General features: G+C 40.9%; 2 protein-coding genes across 2 annotated transcripts in view; one reads left to right on the forward strand and one right to left on the reverse strand.

The window, feature by feature from the left end:
• The window catches only part of TMEM211 (transmembrane protein 211), a gene marked incomplete at its 5' end in the record, with an annotated part of 54,769 nt that extends 38,102 nt beyond the window's left edge, over positions 1-16,667 (forward strand). Inside the window, one exon of the mRNA XM_042830394.1 lies at positions 14,344-16,667. Coding sequence (XP_042686328.1) covers positions 14,344-14,570 — 227 coding nt within the window. The remainder of the gene's footprint in view (positions 1-14,343) is intronic.
• Positions 16,668-19,083: 2,416 nt separating this feature from the next.
• On the reverse strand, positions 19,084-22,998 carry SPATA22 (spermatogenesis associated 22). The gene is made up of 8 exons (XM_042830264.1): positions 22,916-22,998; positions 22,437-22,559; positions 21,713-21,767; positions 21,480-21,572; positions 20,738-21,092; positions 20,299-20,428; positions 19,671-19,768; positions 19,084-19,275 (listed from the first exon to the last, which is right to left on the reverse strand). Exons 1-8 carry the CDS (start codon positions 22,956-22,958, stop codon positions 19,084-19,086), a joined length of 1,089 nt encoding a protein of 362 aa, XP_042686198.1. The 5' UTR covers positions 22,959-22,998.
• Positions 22,999-23,994: the final 996 nt, after the last annotated feature.

Consider the following 23,994-nt stretch of genomic DNA (forward strand, 5'->3'; position numbering starts at 1 on the left):
GCACTTGTTCAATCAGGAAACGTTCAGCTCTTCAGTCGTACGGAGGCAATGCATTCGAGTCAGGGCCTCCAGGTGGGAGGTTAACTTTGTAATTTGGCACTGGGCAATCTGGACCATGAATTTGTCTGCAGTGCATGGCACAAGGGCTGAGGGCTTTGATCCTCCATGGGTCACTGAAAGCAGGTAAGGGTAAAATATCATTCCCGCAGCCCTTCACTAAGTGTGTGCAGAATACCAGGCTTCCAGAACGTTGAATTAAAGCTGTAAATTTCAACTGTCAAAGCCGAAAGATGTTGGACCAGGCAGCGTGTACCTTTATGACATTTTCTTATTACAAGCACTGAGATGCAATTGCTCACATGGGGCCTTAAATCAAATCGTGGGTGGAAGTTGTGACAGAAACACCCCAGCTCCCTGCCTTACCGCAGGCACCGGCAAAATATGTGCAATTAACTGCATGGCCAAGGAGTAGAAAATGGCTGTGCTTTGCTTTTGGATGGATTTCACCATCCCAAGTTTAACAAAGCACTCGTGTCTGACCAGTTGCAGTATGGCCATTGATTTGTATTTTCCACAGTGCACAGCAGTCCTCGATAGCTGTTTCCCAGTCAAAGGAGTTTTCTTGGGTTGTGTTGTTAATTGCTCCGCTCTTTCCTTCTTTGTAGTCAATCAAACGTACTTCTGTCTGTAGATCTAGTAATTGTATGCTCTCGTTTTTATGCAGGGCTAATAGACCACCCAAGGCTTTGTGTAAATTAGTTAATGTTTTTTTCCTGCAAAGCTGGTGCTTTTCCTGTACGATGGTGACAGGTGCAAAATGTTCCTTGCAAAAAGCATATGGCAAATTATTGAAGAATAGCAAATACTTATGGGTTTTTGAAAGATGGGATTAAAGAAGCGTGTTCTAAATGGCATCTATGGGCACAGTGATGATTCTGTAGTTCTTCAGGAGCCAGAAATGCCTTAAAATTGCTGCTGCAAAAGCAGATACCTCAGTGGGAAAAAATGTTATAGGGAACATAGAGGGAAAATAATAATAATTTTGAAAGGTGCTTAAGCCAAAGTGGGCATGGCTGCGTTAGGCAAACAGGCTGAAAAGCAGCACAGATCAGTGTCTGTCTTGCATTAAAAAGCATAACTGTGTGGAGCAGAGCTTGTAGGCCAGCCAAAGAAAAACAGAGGATTGTGCAGGGGAAGATAAGCTGTTAGTACTTTGTCTCTGTGGTTTCTAAAATGCCTCTGCTGTTGTTGAATGTTAATCTGCTCGTCACATTGCAAGAGAATCCCAGCTCTCTCTGTAGATATCTGGGGGCAAAACTGGCCTAACGTGGTCAGTGGCAACACTTCTGACGGCTGGGTATGGCCAGGGTTTCATTCCAACCCTTAAACTGCTTTTATTTCCTGTAAATAATCCCTGCTAGATCTGAGAAACATTTTAAAATGAGGTTTTATTTCTGAATGCGTGGCTACAAGGCATTAATAAATCGGTAGCCAAACTAAATAACTGCTGTTTTCCACTCAGGTTTCAGCCTTTCCATTTATTTCTGTTTTTCCACTTTCTGACGCTGTTTTGAAATCAGCTCAAAAATCCACATTTTCTGGCAGTTCTGAGATGCTCTCAGGAGGGGAACACGTGCTCCTCTCCCCACCGAAGGATCCCTGCTGTGTGCCCAGGCAGTGCTGAAGCCACAAGCAAAGCTTTTCTTCTTGTTGTTGTTTTTTTGTTCAGCTTTGGTTCCCTCCACTTTCTGCTGATCCCACAAAATCGAAAAAGCGAGTGGAAAAAAGCTGAAAGATCCCATCCCATTTTCTCCAATTTAAAGTACTAACTGTCATCTTATGTAAAAGCCTGAGGTAAGCCTCAAAGTTGGATCTCTTACACGCCAATTTCCTTGAAGAGTTATTGGATCACATTTTCATAGGGGCTTCTTCTGCGTACAAGTATTTCATTGCATCTGTTTTTCCCAGTGACCTGGAATTCATCTATCTGAGAAAGATATTTCCATGATTGAGCTTCCACATATTCAGATGAAAGCACAATGCATCTGCTTTTAGTTTGTTCTTGCTGTAGTTGATTTGCAAATGAACACAAGAGAAATACAGAGAGGTGCACAGAGGTGGCACGGAGTTACCAGCAAATACCAGGTAGCAAACTTCTAGGTGGCAAAACCTGTGCCAGACCACAACATCAGTAAGACTGAAAGAGTGTAGAAAGGGCTGCAGTCAGCGGGCATGGAGGATTTCCTGAGTACTGAAAATCTGATGAAAAGTCCTTCAAATTTTCTGACTTGTTCCCAAGTCCCTCACACTGCAATCAGATTCTGCAGCGGGGACCTTATGTCATCCCCTGAACAGTATCTCTAAGCAAGCAGCAGTGATTTCTTACTTTGGAAGCTGGCTCTCATGCATTTATGGTTTCTGAAATGAATGTGAGGCCTCTTTATGTCTTAACGAGACAAAACCCTAAAGGAATTCGGATGGAGAACAAGTGCTTTTATGTCCCAGTGCTGTGCTGAAGCTTCTCTTCTTTGCGGGGAAAACAGTTCAATGAATGGAAACTTTTGGCCCCCGATGGCTGCAGTTTGCACTTCGGATTCATCATTTGCCCTTCCTCGATGCACATCACTCCTGGCAGAACAGAGGAGTATTGCCCTGATTAATCAGTAGTCCTCAGGGAGCTGCTCTTTCTGCACATACATTATGATCATTAAGAAGCCGTACTGTCCTGTGCCTCCTGCATCACATGCTCACTTGCATATGGAAAATGCAAAATAAATTGTGCAAAATTTACTGTCTTTATTAGAAACATTTCTCTATTTCTCATTCAGTTACAGTGTTATTTGGTATCCTGAGATGACAAACGATGTAGTTACTTTTTCTGTGCTTCCCCATAAATGTTATTAACTCAAACATTTACGTGCAGGAAGATGGAGATGCAGTGGAGTTATTTTTGTCATCCCTGCAGGAAGTGCCTTCCTGGGGTGTCTCTCCCTGCAGTGTAGGGTGGCTGGCAGTGTCACTGCGGATGCCTGCAGCAAAGTGGGCTCCCAGCTCTCAGTAGGGTGGCAGGGAGCTGAGCAGGAACAGCTGCCTGAGGCTAAGATCTGCTCACCAACTAGAGTTGGGAAAACCCAGCTGCATCTCAGGTGATCGTCCCAGCAGCATCTTTACTCCCCCACTGACACACTGCAACCTGCCAAACTCCAGCACAGATTCACAGGAGGGTTTCCCAAACTCCCACTGTTCCTGGCTCAGCTAGTCCTGTCCACCTGAATCTAACACAGGACAGTTTAGGTTGGCAACATCCTTGGCAAGACAAGCATAGCTGGAGCCCAGCCCAGGCAGAAGAGCAGGATAAAGGACAGAGCCCTTGCTATATCACAAAGAATAGCTTTCACTTTGCAAGCAAATTACTGGCTGAATCACATTCGACAGACTCCAGAGTAATTGCTGTATGAGAAGCACTTGGGTTTAGAAGGCACGTCTGCGTGCTTGGCTGACAATTAGATGGCTGACAATTAGATGGTTCATCCCATCCAAGGAAGCATCTCACCCTTGCATGGTACTGGGTACATAATTAAACAGCAAATGAGAAAGATCCACCTTCTAGTAGTGAAACTGTCTGATTGTGGTACTGCAAGATGGCTTGTGCTACTGCAAGATAGATTATTTGCTTTAGAAAAACAGCATATATCACCCTTCTGCCAAGAACCTGATCGCTTCTGAAGAGGAGCTGTTGTGCCACAGAGCGCACAGAGCATTCTTTCTTTCTCTTCCTCCACTTCCAAGCTCTGGTTTGAATGGAAAGGACTCAGGCCTGCAGGGTGGACCCACACATTTCAGCAGGCTCTAATGGGGAAGCCAGTGCAAGGCTGTCTTCTGTGTCCTGGGCTGAGACCGGTGGAGGGAAAGGGGACAAAAGGCTGGCTAGCAGCTGGGCCTTTGCTTTGCTGTGTCTAACATGTGAGCATCACTGTTTTGTGCTGCCAACAGTTATTACTCGCTGAGACAGAGCTGGCATGGGGCTGCACAGGAAAGCAGATTAAATGCTGCCTGCATCTCCTCTGCAATCACAGAGCTCGAGTGGCCCAGCCACCCTGAGCTCCGTGGGGCACTTGGAGACAAAATGAAAGGAAATGGGAAACCACAGCTCCATTATTTCAAAGCAGATTGCACAGAAGTTTGTCTGCTGCTAGACGAAGAGCTCTGCTCCTTCCCAGCTGACCTGAGACCTCTGCTCATCTGCAATCATTTTCTGTTTCAGGAAAATGAACAGAACCAAATCCGCTGACTGAGAGAAACTTCCACAAATTTCATCTCATGGAAGTCTTTCCATTAATGTCTTTCTCACATGAAAGAGAATTTGGCTGTCAGATATCGTTCCCTGCTGGGCTGATATTGATTTCTTTTTTTAAAGATAAAAATACGTGATGCAGTGCTATTGAAAAATTAGAAAAACCAATCAACCTGGAACTCTGCATAATAGGCCATTTTATAAATGCTAACTAAAGGCTGTGTGTAAGGGATGAGGAATGAGGCTTTTTTATTACAAGCTTAAGATTGAGCTTAAAAACTGGCTTCACTTCCCTGACCTCGCAGCCTGGAGGGCACTGCATTCTGGCACTCCACATGTTAACAGGGTCATCTGCTCTCCCAGGAGAAACTCAGAATTCATACTTGGAGTTGCAGCAGATAAAAAAGAAGAAAGAGACTGATTTGCTGCTTCTTTGCATATAAATGTATTCAGACAGATTTCCAATGCACATGGCCCTCTGTGATCAGGGTCTTAAGTAGTTTATTTATTAAGAATAGTGCTTGTTTGTTTAAGAGTTTCATCTCTCTTTAAAAAACAAAGTCTAGAAAACAAATACATTTCAGTGTCAGAAGATCCATGGCAGCGCCATTCCCTGTATTAAGAAAACAAAGGTAATAATACAGATGTCCTTGAGAGCAACTGTTTCTAACAGAGATAAGATGGTGATTAATGGGAAGTTTGTTCTTGCCAGGGGTGGCTATCAAGTATGAGTAAATAAATGGGATGGTTCCATTCTTGCAGTCTACCCACCATAAATATTATTACTCTGGTAATAGGAAGATGCAATACTGCTGGCCATTCAGAGGTTCAAGATTCTGAAAGCATCCTTGCCCCTTAGGTTATTCTCTTGATGCCATCATTTAGTATGATGCCACAGGAGAAGTAAATGGTGTGGCAACCAATTTAATTTAGTTTTCAAACGATTTCTAGAATATGATATTATTATCTGATGGTGTCACTGCACCTTATAAACGTTGTCTGAAGATCTTAACCTTAAGAAATGGAACAGCCTTTATGAGGCTGGGTTTTAAACATGATAAAGTGTTAAAAATAAATAAATGCAGGTTATGTCCCCTCTGATTTTAAGAGATCTGCTTGTAGGCAGTGGTACAAGTTCTGCAGCAGCTCACCTCCTTCCTAAGCACTCGGTGGGATGCAGAGTGCTGCCAGGAGCCTCCCGCAGTCCTCCTTTGCACGTGCCTGAAGTCACTTGCAAAAGAGAGAGGATTTTCAATGCTGTCTTAAGTGGAGATAGAAAAAACCTCCCTCCACAAAGACGTTCAGTCGTCCCCATGGTTTATTTATGGATTTTGCATTTCACGGTCCAAATACATGAACTAAGTTATTCTGTCAAAAAATGTAAATGGTGATCATTTGTTAGCCGCACCACTTGAGTAATTGCATCCAACTGTAATAAAGTTATTGAAGGGATTTATTAACCTGATGAAGTAACTCATTAAATCCTTCAAACACATTAATGAAGGAGGAAGCATGGGTCCTTTTGTTACAACTGAAGATGGGAAATTGTGGAACAGAGCCTACTTGCTAAAGATGATCAGATATCCCAAATCAGCTTTATTTAGCTAGTCATTTTCAGGCTTTCTATCACTACTGTGGATTTTTCCATTAATCTTCTAACCTAAAGGCCCATTGACTGAAGGGAGGACAGGTCAGAGTGCAACACACTGCCAGGCTTGCCTGAGGATCAGGCTGCTTTCAGTGAATTAGCAGTTGTGCTCTCATTTCCCACCTCCAGAGTACCTAGGGTTAAGCTACAGCTGATTCTTTTTACAACATTTTAAAGGTTAGCAAAACCACTGCTTGGGTACAAGTGGCACTTTTCCAGTTGGCAGAATTAAAAACCTTCCAAGCACACAGGTAGTGTTCAAAGTTGGAGGTGCAGCTATAACCAACTTCAGTAGGATGTATCCAACCATACGGCTGTGTGACACCTGGGCTGTAAAAAGAGGGGAGCTCTGGAGAAGACAACTATTCCCAGCATTACTGGTGGCACTGCTGGTTGGTGGTGCGTTGGAATCAGTAGCGTGAAATGGGGGCTGTCACAGAACTGTTCTTTATGATCAGGTGGCAGTACGTGTGTATCTGCTGAGTGATGACAACCACAGGACTGGAGTGTCTGAGAAACAGAGAACTCTGCTTTCAACCCCCTGTCAAAGAGTTTTTGTTAGAAGATATGAAAACATGTAATTTGCGTCTCCCTGGTAATTCTTGTGTCCTGGGGAAATGGAAGCTGGTCATTGTTGCATAAATCAATTAGAAGAAGCATGTAGGATGCCTTTTTTGTTTTAAGCATGTATTTTTCATGGTCGCATCCCCGATAAAATGCTGTTCTGTCAGGGATTCTAATCACCTTTCAGCCATTTATGTAAAATGCCTGTCTCTGAAAGAGGTAATGAATGCAATATCCCTGAGGCTTGAAGACTGTTGGGATGCCAAGTGTGCCTGTAACGATGTGAGATGTGGGCATTGCTCTCAGGCATGAGCCTGACTCAGCTCTGCACAGCACATCTCAGCAGTGCAGGAGACAAGATACAGAATGTGCAAAGCTAAAATAAATTCACTGTAAAACGCCTATAAAATAAGGTCACCTCTGATGTAAGGCTAGTGTTTAACAGCTAGCAGCTTCATTAGGGATCTGTTTTCATGAGTGTCTGAGAGTCCTGGAAGGGGCGAAAAACATGATTTAAAACAGACACGTGAGGGGAACAGGTTGGGAAGAGAAGGGAGCAAATGTGTCATGTCAAATCGTGACATCTCAGGTGATCTACACATCTCTGCCTGCCTTTTGGACCTCAGCCCCTGCTCTAAATAGCTATTTAAGAACTTGGAATTGACAGCCAGAGCAAGAGCAAAGACCTACTGTAGGCTGGGCAGAATCTCCCCTTTCCAAGTAGGCTGGCTCCTCTGCAGAGACAATAATGCTGCATGGAGACATGTCAGCTCCTTCACTCAGGCTAATACTGCTCTTGCTAGGGAACATATTGCATGGTGAATTGAAGCTGCATTTGTTCTTAGCCAAAGAACAACAAGAAGCATTAATTAAATTTTCAGTTATCAATTTCATTCCCTATCTGCTGGAGAGCATGCTAGTTCTGGCAGGGATAGGTTAATTAAGAAAAGAAGCAAGGCATTTGCCACCTTTATTTCTATTAGTAGAACAGGAACCGAGCAGCTAAGCAATGTGCATTGCTTAGAAAATGTGTACCATATTATGTTTACCTAAAACAGAGCAATTGAAATCTGCATTTTTATTAGCACTTTTTAATTGTTGAATAAAATGTAACGGAGAGAAGGGAATACAGGCACACTGAAGTACAAAACATTCTGAATGTGCTGCTGTCATCCAAAGGCACCAGCACTGATTTAATATTATTTTACTGCTCTGCTTCTATGTTTGGTGCTCTGAAAGAGATGGAGTGAGCATGACTTACATGATTTCCAATAAAATAAATAGAAAATATATACAATTATTGAAGAAATAAAATAGTGAAAAATTGTAATGGCTTCCAAACAAGAGTGCATCTGATGGCCCCCACTTCTTCAATCCCTGAATCTTTTAAAATTTTGTTTAAGTCTGCTATCCTGAGAAACATTTGCTCTTGTCTCCCCCTTTTACAGTCCACTAAATAGGCTGTATATCTTCTAACCTTGCAGGTGACAAAATGCACTCCTTCACTGTAGTCCACACAGCGCCAGATCATTTCAGCCTTTCTGAGTAAATGACATGCAACTCTATAACTGCATGATTAGGCCCATAGATTACCAGATTACAACCATAAATCTTCCCCATAGCTACCACTCGCTTGGCAGAAATAGTGAAGTACCATCATTTGTTCTCATGTAGAAAACATGCTGTGAAATGCAACCTCAAAGGTCACCAGGATGGCATTTCCTTTTGTGGCCCTCAATAAACTTGTAGCTAATGCAGCAATTACCAAGCCCAATTACCCCTGTGCAGCCTTCAGAGGATTTCTTTTCTGAAGTCTGGGTAGCTGGATTCCACTTTTTTCAGTTATAATGTGGGGTAGATTCAGCTGTCTGCACAATTGCTAGACATTTCTGGAACAGGCTATTTGTGCACTGAGGGCCTGGCTGAATGAGGAGGCTGTGCCACCAAAATGGGAGCAGGGTGTTTGAGCAATACTAATGAGATGTGTGCAAAAAGGTGTGCGGGCACTCATTTCAGGTTTAATTTTATTTAAATAACCTCTTCCTTCCTATTCCACCTCGGCTGAATCCAGATAAACTGTAGTAACATTGAGCATCTTTTTCTACATGCGTGTCTCCCAGTAGTGTTGTGTATATATACATATATAGAAACACAAGTTACTGGACCTAATGCACTACCTTGGCAGTTGTACTCACATACTCAGCATTTAATTAAACAGTCTGAGGCACTGTACAAACTGGCACATCTCCTTTGTTAGCTAAGACAGGGTTTTGACAAGCTACATAGCTTTCTTTATATCCACATTCATTTTATAGCCACTAAGTGCTAACCTGTGAGTTGTACCATTTAGGAAAAAAAAAACACCAGAAAAGGAAGTGATACAATCTTCTGCATATCTGGCAACAGTCTGGGACTGATGCATATTCTTTACAACATGTTTGACTGAAAGGAGGCCGATGGAATAGTTCTTATAGGAGGAGAAGAGCTGAACTGCAGTATGTTAAGGTGGTTGTATCCTTGTTACCACTTCCAGCTCTTTGTTCGGGGAAAGATAGCTGGATTTTCATCCCACGTGTATGAATGCTATTATCCCTTTTCCCAGCTCTCCATTTTGCTTTCTTTGGGGGGAATAATTGCTAGGGCTGCTTTCAAGAGTTTGAATTATGGGAACCTCACCTGCACCTGCTAGTTCCATAAAGGAGAAGGCTCTGTAATGAGGGCCCCTGTTTGTCTCACTGCCCAGAATGATTCGTTTCCATACCAGTAGGATTTTATCTGCTTCAGTTTTATCTGTGACAAGTCACCTCCCTCGCCATGTTATCTGTACTTAAATGACATTTAAAATGGTGCCTGCTGATTTTAGACATATATCAGTTCTTTATCAAATCTACTCCTCCTTGCCCTGATTCTGTTTGCACACTTAGGTGCAGCTATTATCACAGAGAACAACAGCTGTGACCTTGGATCTTATTTAGCATTGTCTTTAGGTTTCCAGTTGTTGGAAGAGACTTACATGTATCTCCTTTTCATAGGGGGGAACTTGCAAAATATCCTATATGTAGTGGCCCTTCAGGCATGCTACAGAAATACTTGCTTGGGAAGAATGCTGGAAATTATGAAGTGCAGTCTAGCCAGTGCAGTAGGAAAAGAGATGATGCTTTTGAAGATCTCTGGCTGAGTTCTGGTTAAAGGGTTTTCTCAGCACTGCTCAGATATTAGCTGTATTTCTGGCTCTGTGTTTAGAGTGTCTGTGGCTTTGAATCAGCATCTGCTTTCTCGTTTAAAATCATATTAGTAAAATCAAATAAATGTAAGGAAAAGCTTAAGAGGAGCTAATAAAATGATTAGAGAACATTGTATAAGCTCAAGGAAATGTTATTCAAAGTCAATTGAGTGTGTGTAAGAAGAACTGCCAGCTTTAAGGAGAGAGAAAATGGATTATATGTGAGAGGAAACTTCTTGATGAGATGAGTGAGAAAACTGCTTTGGTAGATTAAACTTTGTCAATAAAAATGTTCCAAGAATAGATAAGACTGTAAAGTAATCTGTAATTGGTCTGGAAGAACACTTGCTGGCCTACAATTCAGCCTTAATTCTCATGATTGCCTGAGATATCCCACACTCCTGCAATTAATCCCTCATAGCCACAAGAGTCAGGAATATAATGTGCTCCTAAAATACGCAATTTAAATTTCTAAAACCAAATAATCTTCTTACAGCAGGTAATTTCAGCAAGATAATTCAAGCACAGCATATTTTACTACTGGTAACCATTACTACTATTACACATCATTTAAGCACATTAACAAACACAATAAAACAAACCAGTCTCCCCTCCATCGCTCTTTTTTGGTCTCTGTAATATTTGTGGACCATTTCAAGGTTTTGATCCCAAGCTGTTTTCAGTTTAAACATAAGAATGGTAGGATACACCTTAGTTTAGCCAAGTTTTCACGCTCCTGCCTCACAGTACAGAAAATGGTTCAGCTGTTTGTTTCCTACGCTGAAAACTCAGCAGTGCTGGGGAAAGAAGTGGGAATGGAAATAGCCATTTTCTGTGCATGGTATTTGAGATGGTTGTACATTGGCGCCCTCTGCACATACTTGAGAGAACTGCATCACTTTGGTTTGGGTTAAAACGAACAGGAAAGTACATTGTGATTGGTTTAAATACTTGAACAGTATTTCAAGAACTCAATGGAATAAATAAACCTGAGCAACGATAGAAAGTTGTAATTAATTATATTTTTAAATAGTAGCAAATGCTGCTTTCCCCTGAGTATCGGTGACCAATTATTACCATCACCAATTTGCAACTTTTTAGAGTAAATGCTCTGTTTTCCATAAAAAGAGGAGCCCTCCTTCCTAATAATAACTCTTTCCTGATATTTAAAGTTACTCTATTTAGAAATTGACAAATTCAGGTATCAGCTTTTTTAAAAAGGTGGGAAACAACACTGTGTTTACCTTTGGGTCTGCAGGGGAGCAAGAGCACAGCCCAGGGGTACTGTGTGGGCTGGCAAACCTGCCAGAGGAGAACTGCCAGTTGCCATCTGACTGTAGGACACCAGTGAAGTAAAGATGAGAGAAGAAGGGGGTGAGACTGGAACTCTTTGTCAGGGCAGAAGATAAAAAAGTAGATTTTAGAAGCGACTTACGGTTGAATTGATGCACGTGGACTTGACTGTGAACTGCCCTGCATTCAGCAGTGGCTGTGAGTTAACAGGTGAGATCACAGCTGATGGTGTCCTAGCAATAACAAATCCCACTTATCAGATACTAAAACAACAATTAAAAGTGCATGTTTTTAGCACGACCCAGTAGGTCATGGGACATGAGTGTCAACAGTCTGAGGAGCCCAACGACCAGTCAAGCCACGTTAAAAAAAGCAATCCAACTATCCATGTTAGCAGCAAGGCCGCTCCAAACTGCTTCTTACTGCAGAAAAGGCCCCAATCTGTTGTCTTGCTTTCTCATCATCTTTTGTGACAGTGAGGTTACACTACACATCACAGTAATGCAAACTCACTGCTGTATTCTGACACCTTCTGAAGGGTTGTTTGTTGCTGGAAAATCGTGCAGAGGTGTAAGTGCTCGATGAGTAGCCTAAATGGAGCCCCACTGCTTCTTTGTGTGTTCTCCCAGCTAACTGCCCTGCTGATGGACAGCACTATTAAGCCGTCATTAGCACCACGTCTGAAAGCTTGGCTTCTGCTGATAATAACAGGCTATTCAATATCTGGAGCCTTTGTAAGAAAGAGGGCACCTAAATGAGAATAATGAGGTCATTCTGTGACATGCCTGAGGATATGAAACCATGGGTAACTTCTTAGCCCGTTTGATATGTGAACACATTACATTCAACTGTGACAGATTATTTCTAGCATTCCAAACAAAACAACAACAAAAAAGCTTCTTCCATTAAATCAGACTATAAAACATGAGCACCAAGTGGTAATCAAAACACTGGCATGGCTGTAAAGCGCAACCTTCAAAATATTAATTCTGTGTAACCCAACCAAAAAGAAAACATTCATACGGACAGATACAAGAAGTAGAGCAAGGGGTTGAGATACTATCAGAAAAACAGCTAAGCTTAACAGCACAGTTTGAAGGGATTTCATGGTAAAAAGATTGCTTACAATTGTGCATAATGACTTGGAGCTGAACGAGATGTGTGGACCATTTTGACTTTGAGAAGATGAATCAACTGAAATAACTGAAATGCTATTTTCAGACCTGCTTCTTGCTTAGAGCATGGAGCTACAGACCATGTAGGTCTGAGGACTGACTGGTTTAGTCTGTAGCTCTGTTCAGAGGTTTAACACTCAAACTTTACAATGCCAGGAGGAACATTCTAACCTTTCTGTTTATTCTCCAAGGTGACTTTTTCCATTTCTCTCCATTTCTCTCAGAGTTTTCCTGGGTGTGCAAGAGTCACACAAATGTCAGGCTGTGCTGCTGAGCAAAGGAAGCGTGCTGGCCCTTAGCTCTTCTTTTGGGAAAGCCCAGTAATCTTTGCTAGACAAAATGTTCCTGCATGACTAGTTTAGTCTAACACATATGCAGTTAAGGTAGATCTGGATCATACAATACAGCTTTTTGCATTTAGCTTCAGTTTCTGTATGCAGAGAAACACAGCTGCTGGGAATTGTGCTGTGCTCCACATCTCGTGCTCCCTGGTGTGCTCAAGGTGCTGCGTGTGCTGGGGAGGACCTTGCATGTAGAACTGTCAACTTTTGCACCTTAAGCCTGGAAAGAGGGGAAGGCCACAGTGTTCTTTCCTTGTGAACCTCTGAGAAGTTAGTGTTCACAAAGAGCTTAAAGGGAAAGAGCGGAGATGGGAAGGAGTGCGGGTGAACACCTTGCTCTCAGAGAGCTCCTCTGACCAGCAGGCAGTTTCTCTTTGTTCCTGAGTTACCCTGGAGGAAAACAGACGTGCAAGTTTGCTTCTGTTCCAGTTTCTCTCCTTTGAATTTCTGTTTTCTTGGTCTTATTATTTCTTGTGTTTTTTGTTTGTTTTATTTTCTTACAAGGGATTAACTGTTAACTCAGTCATTACCATCATTCTCGAGTTACTAACAGTTCACCCAGGATTTGAATAAATGTGGGAATAAGGACTGCCTCGTAATATCCGATGCATAAAATAAACCTTTCTAAAAGTAGGCTATAGATTATAAATACAGCACTAGTTCAATAGCAAAAGCAAAACAAAACAAACCCCCATAAAATGAACAATATTTCTCAGTGTTCTTTCCAACAAGAGCTACATACAGGGGCTGGGGTGACACAGCTCTTCGTATCAGCCTACCTCAGCACCTCTTGACTGGCAAGGTGGACAAAGACAGACTCTGAGCACTGTGCCTGGTGCACTTTAGTGTATCTGCATCACCTGTGCCTTGGGCAGTCCTATTTTCAAAGCAGGAAAAATAGTTCTGCTCTTTATTAATTGCACAACATACATTTAAACAACACGCATTCATTAAAGACTAAGATCTGTGAAGCTCTATTAAAAGCTAACAGATAATCCAGACAGAGTAATTGCAGGAGGCAAGCCTGGCTTTCAAACTTCGGGAAGCAGCTTAAGTTTTCATTGTATTTTAGACATATTTCCTCATTATACCTGGATTAATCTGCTGGTGTGTTTGGCTTGAAAGAGATTTCCTCCAACTCTGTGCCTTTCTACTGAAACTTCACATTCCTACAGCATATCTTTATCCCCTGTTTTTATCCCCCGAGCTGTCAAATGAGATAATAAGGCAGCCTTCAGCCTTAATTTGTTAAAAAATCAAAAGCCAAATAAAAAGATTATGTTGCATTATATTGCATTGTATATTGAGTTCGCAGTGCTGAGCGTAATGACAAAGTGTTACATTATCAGAACATCATCAGCAGAATCTGCAAAACTACATTTAATCTCTTTAACTGAATGTTGTTACTTGGCAGAACAAAGTCACTGTTTGTCTCACTCCCCAAAAGTGCTATTGAGAAGAAAATGAAGCAGCTCTGCAGTCTGCAAGTTTAGGAACTCTTCTCCTTTACATCTGAATCATCTCACTTTTCAAACGGCTGTATGATGTGCGCTACAGCATTCCAGACATTATGTAATGAGCAACAGTTCTCATGCAAAAAAATCCCAGCGCTAACTGGCTGCCACGTTATGACACTACTGTTCATCAGAGATAATTATGAAAAATGTTCTGACAATCAGGAGTATTTTTAAGCTATAACTTTCCCCACTGCTTTAAATGTTATGCATTTGCCTTTCTAAAACAAAGAATTCTTTCAAAGGAATTAAAAGCTCAGTAGTAACAGTGGTTTCTTTTCTCCTCTCCAGTGTTCATTATGGCTTCTGGGCTTTTGGTTTACCCTTTTGGTTTCAACTCTGCTACTGTGAAGAGATTCTGTGAGAATTCAGACATCTACTATGCAGGAGACTGCCAGATTGGATGGGGGTATATGCTGGCAATTGTGGGGGTCATGTTGTCTGTCTTTTTACCATTCTTTGCAAAATATGCACCAAAAGAGCACATATCTCCGACTCCAATACCTACTATTTTATAGTATTTGATTACTGTTGAAGAACAGAACATTCCTGTCTACGGGCAATGGGCAGCAGTTATTATAGCACTTCCATTTAGCTGTATTGCTAAAGAGAAAAAAAAGAAAAAAAGAAAAAAAAAAAAAAAAAAGGAGATGGGGAGAGAAGGTCAGATTCACAAAGACCAAAAGTGCATTGATAGTCTTCCGTACACACGAGTAGCGAACGCTCTGGAATTAAACTAAGATGAATCAGCAGCCTTTGTGCTGCTCCGAACACAGCCTTAGCAAAAGTTGGTGTCAGTTTATCCTCAGAACATCTGTCTACCTCCCAGGCTGTTTCTTTTGTGTCTCAAAACCTTAAGACTTTTAAAAAGTTTCAATCCACTTTTTATATATTATTAAATGTGAAAGCTTTTATGAACCCACTAATTTTAAAACCAATAACAATATTTTGTTATAATTATTTTGGTTAATTAAAAAAAGAAAAAAAAAGCCTACTAGTAGCCATGGCCTACAATTAAGCCTGATAACTAAAAGTGTATACCAGAACAATTTTCTTTTTAATCTCTATGTATTAGTAGTACCTCCATATTGCCAGTTGTCAGGACACATTCATCCTGATCTAATCCTCCAGATTTACAGTCGTGTTCATGAAGATAACAGAGAGATGTAACTGCTTCCAAAGGCTCATGATGATGTAACAGGTTAAGAAAGTATTTTTTTTCCCATGTTTCTTCAATTCTTATTTTAAGTGGAATCTTGCAGAATGATTTGAACTATGACAACTGCAGATTTGCTGTTGCTGCTCTTTAAGGCAGTAAACAACAATCTGTGCTTACAAGTGTGTGCCCTGTGGCCCTTATGTGTAGTGGCAACACAAGCCAGAATTGACCAGATTCTAGCATATCCAATCCTTTTAAGATCCTGCTATTGTAATATGTTTAGATGGGAAGTGTTACTGCATCCTATGAAGAAGAAGATTCTGATTCCACGTCAGAAGTAGCACATGGCCGTAGTTCGTGGGCTCGTGTGTGCAATTCATCTGATCTCCTCAGTAGCATTGGATTCATTACTATCAAAGACTGAAATAAGTGCACTTGATTCCTTAAGGAAGGGAAACATTGGGTTCTAAGCTCCCCCCACTGCTCTGTGTTTCATTTAAAATAATTTGAATTCTAATATTTTATTTTCTATTATTTATTAACAGGCACGTAGATTATATTTAATTCAGAGCCGTATGTCTCAGTTTGCATTTTGGCACAACCTAAGTGATCAAGTCCATTACTCTTCATTTATCTGAGCCCAACTAATTCCAGAAGTTAGTGCTGCTTTTATGTTGTTTTTTTATGGAACGTGTACATGAAGGAACAGACAGAGACATGTTGAGGATGTATAAGCAAATGCAAACAGACAGAACAATCACTGTGTAATTTTAATACGTCAGAGACTCCCACAGTCTGGTTTACATTCCTCACGCTTCTGAACATCAATGGACTGTTGCATTGTTTTCCAAAATAATGATCTGCTGTTACGTTTTCATGCACTCCAAAAGCAAATTCTGCACACTAAGTTTCATCACTGACCTTTGGAAACACAGATTTCACAGTAGAATTAAGGACACTGAGAATTAGAGAAAGAGCATTGTGTGTTTTTGCTCTCAGTGAATAAGAGATGACATCCTCCAGATACCTAACAAAGTAGCTTAAAGGAATGTCAAAATTAAGCAGAATTGATTTCCATCATTTCTGTATAGTAGCACGCTTCCCAGTAACATCCTCTAGACAAATAGCTAAAATTGACAATTTTTGTATAAAAGTCAGAAAAGTGAGGAATAACGACCAACAAGTAAAAAGAAAATGATAACCACAAAGTAGAGAGAGAGAGACAGAGATGCAGGCTTTTCTTTCCTAACCAACCTGTGCCTTTACTCTAGAACCATTAGACAAGACAGGATCAATATGGTTAAAAAGAATCAACAACTGAAACGTGTAATGTGTATAAACTGTATTATGTAGGGTTTTTTCTGTTTTGTGTAACGTTTAAGACTGTCACTTCATGTTCCACTAGAAAAGTGATTTGTTAGTGTGCAAAAAAAAAAAAAAAAAAAATTGCAAGGACCTAAAATCCACGAGCAAAATTGTGATTTTCTTAACATCCACACCATACCTGCTGAGCACAGCCAATCAGTTCCTGTCATTGCTTGTTAACTTTTACATGTGCAGAACTAGAACCTTCAACCACAATCTGAGGACTGCAGCACTGTGTGGTGTTGAACACACACACACACACACACACACACACACACACGCTCTCTTGCAATTCTGGCCCCACAGCTCAAACCTCCCTCGTAATTTCAACGTACTGTTTTAATGGAGTTCTACAATTCACAACGCTGCTGTACCAAATCTTTCACTTCTTTAAATTCAGCCTCTTTTGTTGTGAGCGCTGTCAGGCTCTGTTTCCTTCCATGAACCCAACTACTGCCTCCATTTGGAAATTTTGTTGATGTTTTACCATACATTAAGGAAATGAAGCATAAGTACAGGACCCCTACAACTGGACAGGCAAAACTTTCCTTGAAACATCCATGCTCAGAACCAGCTTAGCACAGAAGACAGAGATAAGGCAAGGGATTCTTAGCACAGTTAGGAAAGCATATGCTTTAGCTCCTCAACTGACAGCTTCAGTAGGGTGTTGCTAACAATCCATATGCTAACACTGACAGATCACTTTTTAAAATAAAGACTGTCTGCGAGTTGAACTGTGTAAAGCGTTTTCTTGTTAAAAGTCAAACAATTTATGGGATCAGGTTCAAGTTTTATTCTAAATATATAATTTTCTAAGTGTAACTAAAAGCTGTATTTTCCATTAATGTGTTTCTGCATTGACTAGCTGGCTCCTTTTTAGAATATTAACTGTTTTCTGTATTTGACTTGTTGGATACAATACTTCAATTATTTTAAATGTGAAATTTCCAATTGCCAACACTGTATAATAAAAAAATTTGAAAAAAAAAAAAATCACTGTTCACTGTTTTCTTAACATCTCTCTCTTTTTTTATTAAAAAAAAAATTCCAACAAATTTGGTACAAGGTGTTGAAGTAAGGGGAGATGGAAATAGAAACAACAGGAATAAGTGTGAGAGTAGACGTTTGAAGGCAAAGACACAAACATGCATGTGGACCGCCCCTCACAGGATGTTCCTATGGCAAAGGCAAGGAAGTTCTGTGCTCAAGTAATTATTTTCCAACTTCCTGCATGTCCTTGAACAATGTTCCCACAGCTACAGGGCGTGCTGCTCGTTTAAACAAGTGTTATAATGATCCGCTGTTTTTAAAGAGGAGTACAACTAGTGGTGTAGCAAAGGGAACCATATGAATACCTACTGTGTACAGCTGTATCCTGTGAAATCCTTCTGCAGTGCCTGTTATGTGCCTTTCTAGAAGAGCTCTTACACATGCTGTTGCTATTCAAAGGAAACTGAAGCAGGATACACCATCTTACTTTCTAGCAGAGAGCAATTTTAATGAAATCACACAAAGAACTTTGTTGATGTTTGATCACTACTGAACTTTGACCAAACACTCACCACAGTCAACATTCTGAAACAGGTACTGAAGGTATTTCTAATAGCTGAAGGTAAGAAGCAATGGCAGTGTGAATTAGTTTTGACAGTATCCTTTTTCTGAGACACCTGAACTACTGTCAAAGTCAAATTTGTGTGGCCAAGTATTACAGAACTCAGAAACATAAAATTTCACTCTCAGCAAATTGTTTGTAAAGGTCTAAACTGATTGCTTGTGGGCATAGAAACAAACAAAAGCCCACCACACCAAAAGGGGAAAATAAAATGTACAGTAGGTAGCACGTATAGGCAGTATGTCATGGAGGTGAGAAGGTAAGAGAAGGGTTTGATCCCCTTAGGGATGCTCAAAACATGTTTGAGAATTCCTCAGGCTTAGGCCATCTCTAAGAAGGAGGCACCGTTTTCATTCTCGTTAGCCACCTGTGGCTCGGCCTCATTTCTCCTCCTCGTGCCTCAATGGAAGGAAGTTTCACTATTAAGTCTTTTCTTCAGTGACTGGGAGAGATAAGAGGCCACTAATCAGCCTGGTCTGCTGTTAAGGATGCATACACTGGGGTAACAGACAAAAGGGATACGAGTGGGGCACTCCCTGCAGTTCTCACTGATCCATGGATTTTTTTGTTTGTTTTTAAATAAAACTCATTGAACAGTCCATTCCAAAAAAACAGAATTTGCCTCACTCTACTTAAGCAGGAACAGTTCATATAAATAAGTTACGTTCATATAAACAACTTCAACACTTTAATTCAGAATTTCTCCAGTAAAATCCAATGAACTACATAACAAATGCTGTTATCGCACAGATAGGCAGAGAAAATACACTGTGAGAGTAATAGTGGAAACAAAATGCTGTCCTTAGCATTTGTTGATAACAGAGTATATTTTCAATTATTTAGTCACATTTTTCAGCATTAGTTTGAGTAAATGAATTTTATACAACCTTTACATTTAAATTTCATTCATTGTTTTTACATAGGCTGTCATCTCAACATCTGCAATTTTAACAAATTCTTGAAAAGTGTTTTGTTCTGGAACAGTTGCTGGTCTTACAGAGACACACTTGAAAATGTTCTTTTTTGTGTCATAGTTTCCCATGCATCTGAGCACACGGCCTCTAATGAGTCTTGGAAGCTCGCGATCCTTCAGCAAAAATGCAACAAAGACATTCCGTCACCTTTCTATCATGGAGGCTTTCCAAATGCCTGATTGCTGCTTATTAGTGCATTTCTGGAAGTTGTATCAAACACTGAAGGAATTTACATAATTTTTTTTTTCTTTTTGCTATTATCAACAACTTAGGAGCTGAACTGAAAGCCCAACCTGCATCTTCAATATTTTTGGTGAAACTGAAGTCTGAGGGTGCCCAAATAGCAGCTGCATTATTGCTCTACACCAGCCTGGGTACAATAATGTATAAGCACCCAGTCTTCCTTTTACAACACTATTTTCTGTTTTCTCAGAACACCACATTATTAACTTCCTAAAGGCACTGCATGCAGTGGTGTCTTTGTTATGTACATACATGGAATACTTACAATTTCATAAAAAACACAAGGCAGGCTCTCCTTTCCATCTCTCAAAAGAAAATTCTTGGCTCTGTACGCTCCAGATGTGACTGCAGAATCAAGGGTGCCTACAGCATGTAACAAAACCAAGGCACAATGTAAACATCAGAGCTGTACTAAATATGATATCAAGACATCATGACAACATTTCCTTCACAAAAGCACAACGGTGTATCAATCAGCATCAGTTTCCAGTCACAACCTGCTGACAGCCCTGGAAGTTCCAGTATGTTATGGGCTTCTAATACTCTTCTAACAGTAAAACTGGATTTAAAATCTGCCTAACTGGAGTGACAAAATGTCACTGTCATAACAGTCACTGTAAAGGGGTTATTCCCTTGTTAGCCAGAGCAGAACACAGTTCTCCAAGTTATATTGATCCTCATGTGCCAATCAACATTAAACATTATGAATATCTTGGCTGTGTCACAATAATAGTTTGCTGAGATGTCATTACACTGTATTTTTATTCATCTTAATTTAATGGGCTTAGTCATTTCTGTTGTCTTTTACCACGCTCATTTCTCAGATAACATCAGTTAGCGTGCCAAGTGAAACCACACTAAGTCACTTTCCATGGGAAGCCCCCCACGCTTACCTAAAACTTCAAATAATATTGGAGTTTTGTAAGTGTATTGGCTCCAGTGCTTCATGCTTTCAATGACTGCAGATACGATTCGCAAAGAATTCCTTTTTTCTTTAAGCTTTAATTGAAATGAAGAAACATCCTTTTGGAGGAAGATGAAAACTTGAGTTAGAGATACACACTCGAAGACTTGCAAAAGCACGTAGGTGTTCAAGTATTATTCTATATCCCATATTTAAAGTATTTGTTCAGACTCTGCACATGACCCCCAGCCAATTTATATGATCATGCTGAGGACTGGAGGCCATTAAAATATGAAAATCTCAGCTCTACATTTTTAGAAACTTAAGGGTTTGTTAAGGCAGCTGGGTCTGATAGAAACATCATCTGTCCACAATTCTCTTTAAAGTTTTCTTCACTGCATCTTCCTTTTTTGACTTCATAAATTTACCTGACTTTTGGCTTCTGGAATGCAATCAAATTGCTTTTCATTCATGCTATTTTGCTGACTATTGCAGTTCAATTTATATGGCAGACCATAATCCTGCAGATTTCCTGACGCAGCGTTAGGTTTCACTGGCCACTGTCCTTTAGTGGAACGCGTTTGGCTGGTTTCTGTTGTTTTGATGTGCTGAGATGAATTGGAGCTATCAGGTACTTTCTGCTGCTGAACAGGTTTCCAATTATTTGAACGGTTCTCAAACTTTTGAGTAGTTCCACTACCAGATATTGAACCTGTTCTGTTACTTGCAGGGGTGCACTCATTTCTGTTCCAAATTTTAGTACTGGGAGTCTTCTCTTCTGCCCTGCAGTGTGATGCAAGATAAATTCAGTGCCACAGTATCCACCCTGAACACTCAAATAAGCAACCACAGCGTACAAAAGCAGTATTGTTTTAGATTTAAAAATCTGATGCCTCTTTAGATTCAAAGAACATACAATTAAATTTAGCCATTATAGGGCAACCATTACACACTTGCTTAAATCCTTCTGAATTAGGCTTAGGTACACTGGAATTGATGTCCCATTTCAGTTCTTTTTGGCTCATAAGCAGAATGTAATTATTAAGGACAGCAGTGAATACCTGGAAATTAAAAGGGTGTTCCAGAATGCCACTAGAATATACAGTGAGATGTACTCTCACATAAGAATAACGTTGGTTAAAGATAATAAAATTTAAAGTTTTTACTAACCTGCGGTCATACAAGTTTCTTCCAGCTTTGACTAAATTAGGCCTTAGTGCATTTGGTGATTTCACAGGGGAAGGAGCCATGTGATCATCTGCTCTGTTTTCAAAGATAAGTTAAAAAATCAGTGACACAGTAGCAGCTTTATTTTCAGGCAGGCGTACAGTTCACAGTTTGTGAAACAAATTGATAGTGCCCAAATAAGAACAGATCTAGAACAAGTGGTACAACATACATACCCATTGTCTGCTGCTTTCTGTAGCTCATCGACTTCTGGGTTTGCAGCTCCCCAACCTGATTCCCAAAAGACAAAAGATTGAGTATGGATACAAAGTGAAAAGATTGAAAAGTACCAAGTCTGCTTAGGGCTCCTGCCCTACCTAATGTTCCACAGATAGTCCCAGCAGGAGGGAGGAACAAAAGGGAAAAAAAAGAAAGGAATGTGTTTTTGGGCATCTGTAATTATAAGACAACTTCTAGCAAGTAGACTGCTTTTCTAGATGGCGCTTTCTTACTAGCACAGACACGTTTTTGTCACAAGAAAAACAATGATTGAATACTGCATCATTCTTTCCAAGTACAATTTGAAGAACAGAAGTTCTCTTCTCAATTACAAGAAAGACATCTTGTAAGTGTTTCTTCTTGTAATACTGGGCTTGAATTTTGATTGAAATCAACTGAAAACAAAAGGTCAGAAATCCAAGAGACTATTTAAATGCCAATGCTACTTCATTCTGTAGCACACAAAGCTTCGACCTCCCTCCAGGCATGAAGGAAAAAAAGCTCAATTGTATTGCGCAGAAAGAAATTTCCTGGAGGACATGTTTTAAACAATGGGCTTCTCATAAATAAATATAAAGGATGCATATAGTTCTTGATAAGGACAATATCTTGTTTAATACAAGAATAAAATTAACATTTAGTTGGATATAGAGCCATCAAAAATAGATACATCTTAATTACCCAGTGATGAGGAAGAAAAGTCATGAGTCACAGAACTGGAACCCGGCTCGTTCTTAAGGGGATTTGAGGTGAGGGGCTGCCTGGGTCTCTTTTTCTGATTGAAGAGAGGCACAGGCAAACAACCTAAAATTAAAATTCACACCATAACACCATACCAGCACTAGGAGCACATGCAGCCTACACTTAACGTATGTAAATAGCGATTATCTGACAATTGTTTTACTTACATTACCCATGGGAATTGTAGTTCATAAGCACGTAGCATAGCGTAGCCCAGTCACTGCCTCACAGGGCTGAGCCCTTCATCCTGCAAATTAGTCTGTGAGCTATACGTATCACTTCATTGCCAGCCCCATGCCTCCAAAACTTTACACTGTGCCGTAATAACATAGAAATCCGTACAAGTCTACTTAGGAAATGGGCTCCAGGATATGAGCGCAAGGATGAATAAGCTGTAAGTGCAAAAGAATGGATAATACCTGCTGTGCTGCGGGTTGAAGCATCAGCTGAACTCCTTTTCATGGCTGTGCTGTGCTTCAATAGCCAACGCTTTTTTGGTTCTCCTCCGAATTCACTGTATGAAAGGTAGGTAAAGGGAAAGTGAGCTAATTAAAGCTGTAAACACATTCAAATTACATGCAACTTTATGGCAGTTTGTCTCAGCGCTTTGTTTAACCGGTCCATGCATCACTTCAGACAAACCTAAAACGTGTGAGGATCTGTGCTGAATTTAACGGGCTCACAGGGATCCCAAGCACTCAATTAGCAGATCGATAGCCCACAACATTCATCATTGAAGCAGAAGTCACATGCCCTAAGATCTTGGCGGGCAATAACAACACTGAATTTGCTGCTGAATTTAAAAGCACACTCAAATGCGAGGAATCAGTTCAGCCTTTAATTCTGCGGCGCGTATTAACTGCGCTGTGACAACTGCAGCAGCTCCCAGCCCCTCGCTGCCACCTGATTCGTGATTAAAATGCACTGCGAGTGCTATAAAGCCTCATGGATGTTAGCAAATAACGCACTTGTAAAATGAAGCCTCTCACACCTGACACCGCAGCCCTTGAAGCCGATTTTTGCATGGCATAAGATCCCTTTTCTGCGTGGCTTTATTTTTCTTCCTCTTGAAGGTGAGCAGAGCACAGCCCTGAGCTAAAACACACGAGGGAAAGTAAAACAAAAAGTAAGCAACAGGCGACAAAAGGCGCACTGCTTCACACGCAGCAGCACCCTCACCTACAAACCAAACCACCTTCCCACACACTGAGGGGACAGGACCGCGCAGCAGCCCGCCAAAAATAACGGCTCAGCCCGCCCCACCCTCACTCAGGTGCGAGGTGAGAAAAGGGCGGGAAGGGGGGGACGCGCCCTGAGCAATAGCGCTGCAGCCGCCGGTGGCCGCGAGAGGGCGCCAGTGAGCAGCGCGGGCAGGAGATCATCGCCCCCTGGGGAGCGGCTGCGGGGCTTCATGAGGTGTTACGGCAGCGTCTGATGGGCTTCCATGTTGAATTGTAGCTTGTAGGCAGATTAATTCCTAAATCGCTAGCTTTAGAAA

The sequence above is a fragment of the Centrocercus urophasianus genome, unplaced genomic scaffold, assembly GCF_019232065.1.
Source record: "Centrocercus urophasianus isolate 14NV4802_14NV808 unplaced genomic scaffold, USGS_Curo_1.0 seq_33, whole genome shotgun sequence".
Lineage (NCBI taxonomy): Eukaryota > Metazoa > Chordata > Aves > Galliformes > Phasianidae > Centrocercus > Centrocercus urophasianus.

Bases quoted from the DNA above. Each gene is read 5' to 3' on its own strand.
- SPATA22 (XM_042830264.1), bottom strand. From the start codon at position 22,958: ATGAAAAGGAGTTCAGCTGATGCTTCAACCCGCAGCACAGCAG. The intron at 21,768-22,436 runs GTAATTAAGATG...TTTGGGAATCAG, and splicing joins CTTTTCTTCCTCATCACTGG to GTTGGGGAGCTGCAAACCCA. The intron at 19,769-20,298 runs GTAAGCGTGGGG...TACATGCTGTAG, and splicing joins AATATTATTTGAAGTTTTAG to GCACCCTTGATTCTGCAGTC.